This window comes from Acanthisitta chloris, unplaced genomic scaffold (genome assembly GCF_000695815.1).
Source record: "Acanthisitta chloris isolate BGI_N310 unplaced genomic scaffold, ASM69581v1 scaffold15910, whole genome shotgun sequence".
NCBI lineage: Eukaryota > Metazoa > Chordata > Aves > Passeriformes > Acanthisittidae > Acanthisitta > Acanthisitta chloris.
Window position 1 is genome coordinate 70,230 of NW_008653528.1, and position 1,179 is coordinate 71,408.

The 1,179-nt window shown below is 48.2% G+C and overlaps 1 protein-coding gene across 1 annotated transcript in view; it reads left to right on the forward strand.

Annotated features, from left to right (window-relative positions):
- The window catches only part of ZAP70 (zeta-chain (TCR) associated protein kinase 70kDa), a gene marked incomplete at its 3' end in the record, with an annotated part of 10,506 nt that overhangs the window by 2,104 nt on the left and 7,223 nt on the right, over positions 1–1,179 (forward strand). Inside the window, exon 2 of the mRNA XM_009081490.1 lies at positions 594–754. Within this exon, the coding sequence (XP_009079738.1) occupies positions 594–754 (161 nt within the window). The remainder of the gene's footprint in view (positions 1–593; positions 755–1,179) is intronic.

Here is a 1,179-nt window from a genome sequence, read left to right on the forward strand (position 1 = left end):
ACAAGCCAAGTGCTCTCAGCCTCTCCTCAGACCTTTTCCCAGCTCTGTGTCCTTCCTTTGGATGCTCTTCGATAACTTTAGATTCTTCTTACATTGTGCTGCCCAAACTGCCCCAGGACTCGAGCTGAGGCTGTGCCAGCACAGAGCAGAGCAGGACAGTCACATCCCTCACCCAGCTGGCAATGCTGGGCCTGATGCCCCCCAGGACATCACAGTCCTGTGGGTTGCCAGGGTGCCCTGCTGACTCATATCCAACTTGCCATCGACCAGGACCCTTCTTCCAGGAATGTAAGGCTGAGAAAGACACCACGTTATGATCCCATGTATGAATGTGATTCTTCCTCTCTTCTCTCACCAGAAAATCAATGGACTTCAGCTGGATTCAAGAGATGAGGTCAGTTTAGATAAGCAAGGAATTCTGCTCTGCAGCAGAACAGGATCCAACCCACTGTTGAGCCACAGGCCTTTTAGTTACAAGACCTTCCAAGTTTCCTGGGTTATCTATCTGCCCCAAAGAGTGAAAAATGAACTGTGCTGAAGCCATGCAACAGTACCACGGAATGGCAGGAGGTCTCATTTCCATTCTTTTGCAGGGGGAGGCACTGGAACAGGCCATCATAAGCCAGGCTCCACAGGTGGAGAAGCTTGTTGCCACCACAGCCCATGAGAGGATGCCTTGGTACCACGGCAGCATCACCCGGGATGAGGCTGAACGGAGGCTTTACTCAGGGGCACAGCCTGATGGGAAATTCCTGTGAGTATCCACAGCCCTGGCAGATGCTGGGATTCCTGTACTTTTTAACATTTCCCCACCACCACTATCCTGTAGTTGTTGGTTTCACATGATGGTTCTGAGAGGAGGTTTAGCTCAATGTGGTCAGGCTGGTTACAGATTTTTCAAAGACAGGGGCTGACACCTCAAAATTGCTACTGTTCAGACAGTGTCTGGCTCCATGAAGAGACAGTTTTGAGCTTTATTTATTTCTCATGTTTAAATATCTCTATGAATTATGCTTGCTGCTGCACCAGATGATATGAAGTACAGAGTTCAGGTTGAATGAAGACACTCAACACAAGCTTTGACAATGTATGGTCAATAAAACACAGGAGAAAGCATTTGCTCTGCATCTCTGCTGAGGTGTGACAGCCTTTAATTTAATTATCTCCTGAATGACTTAG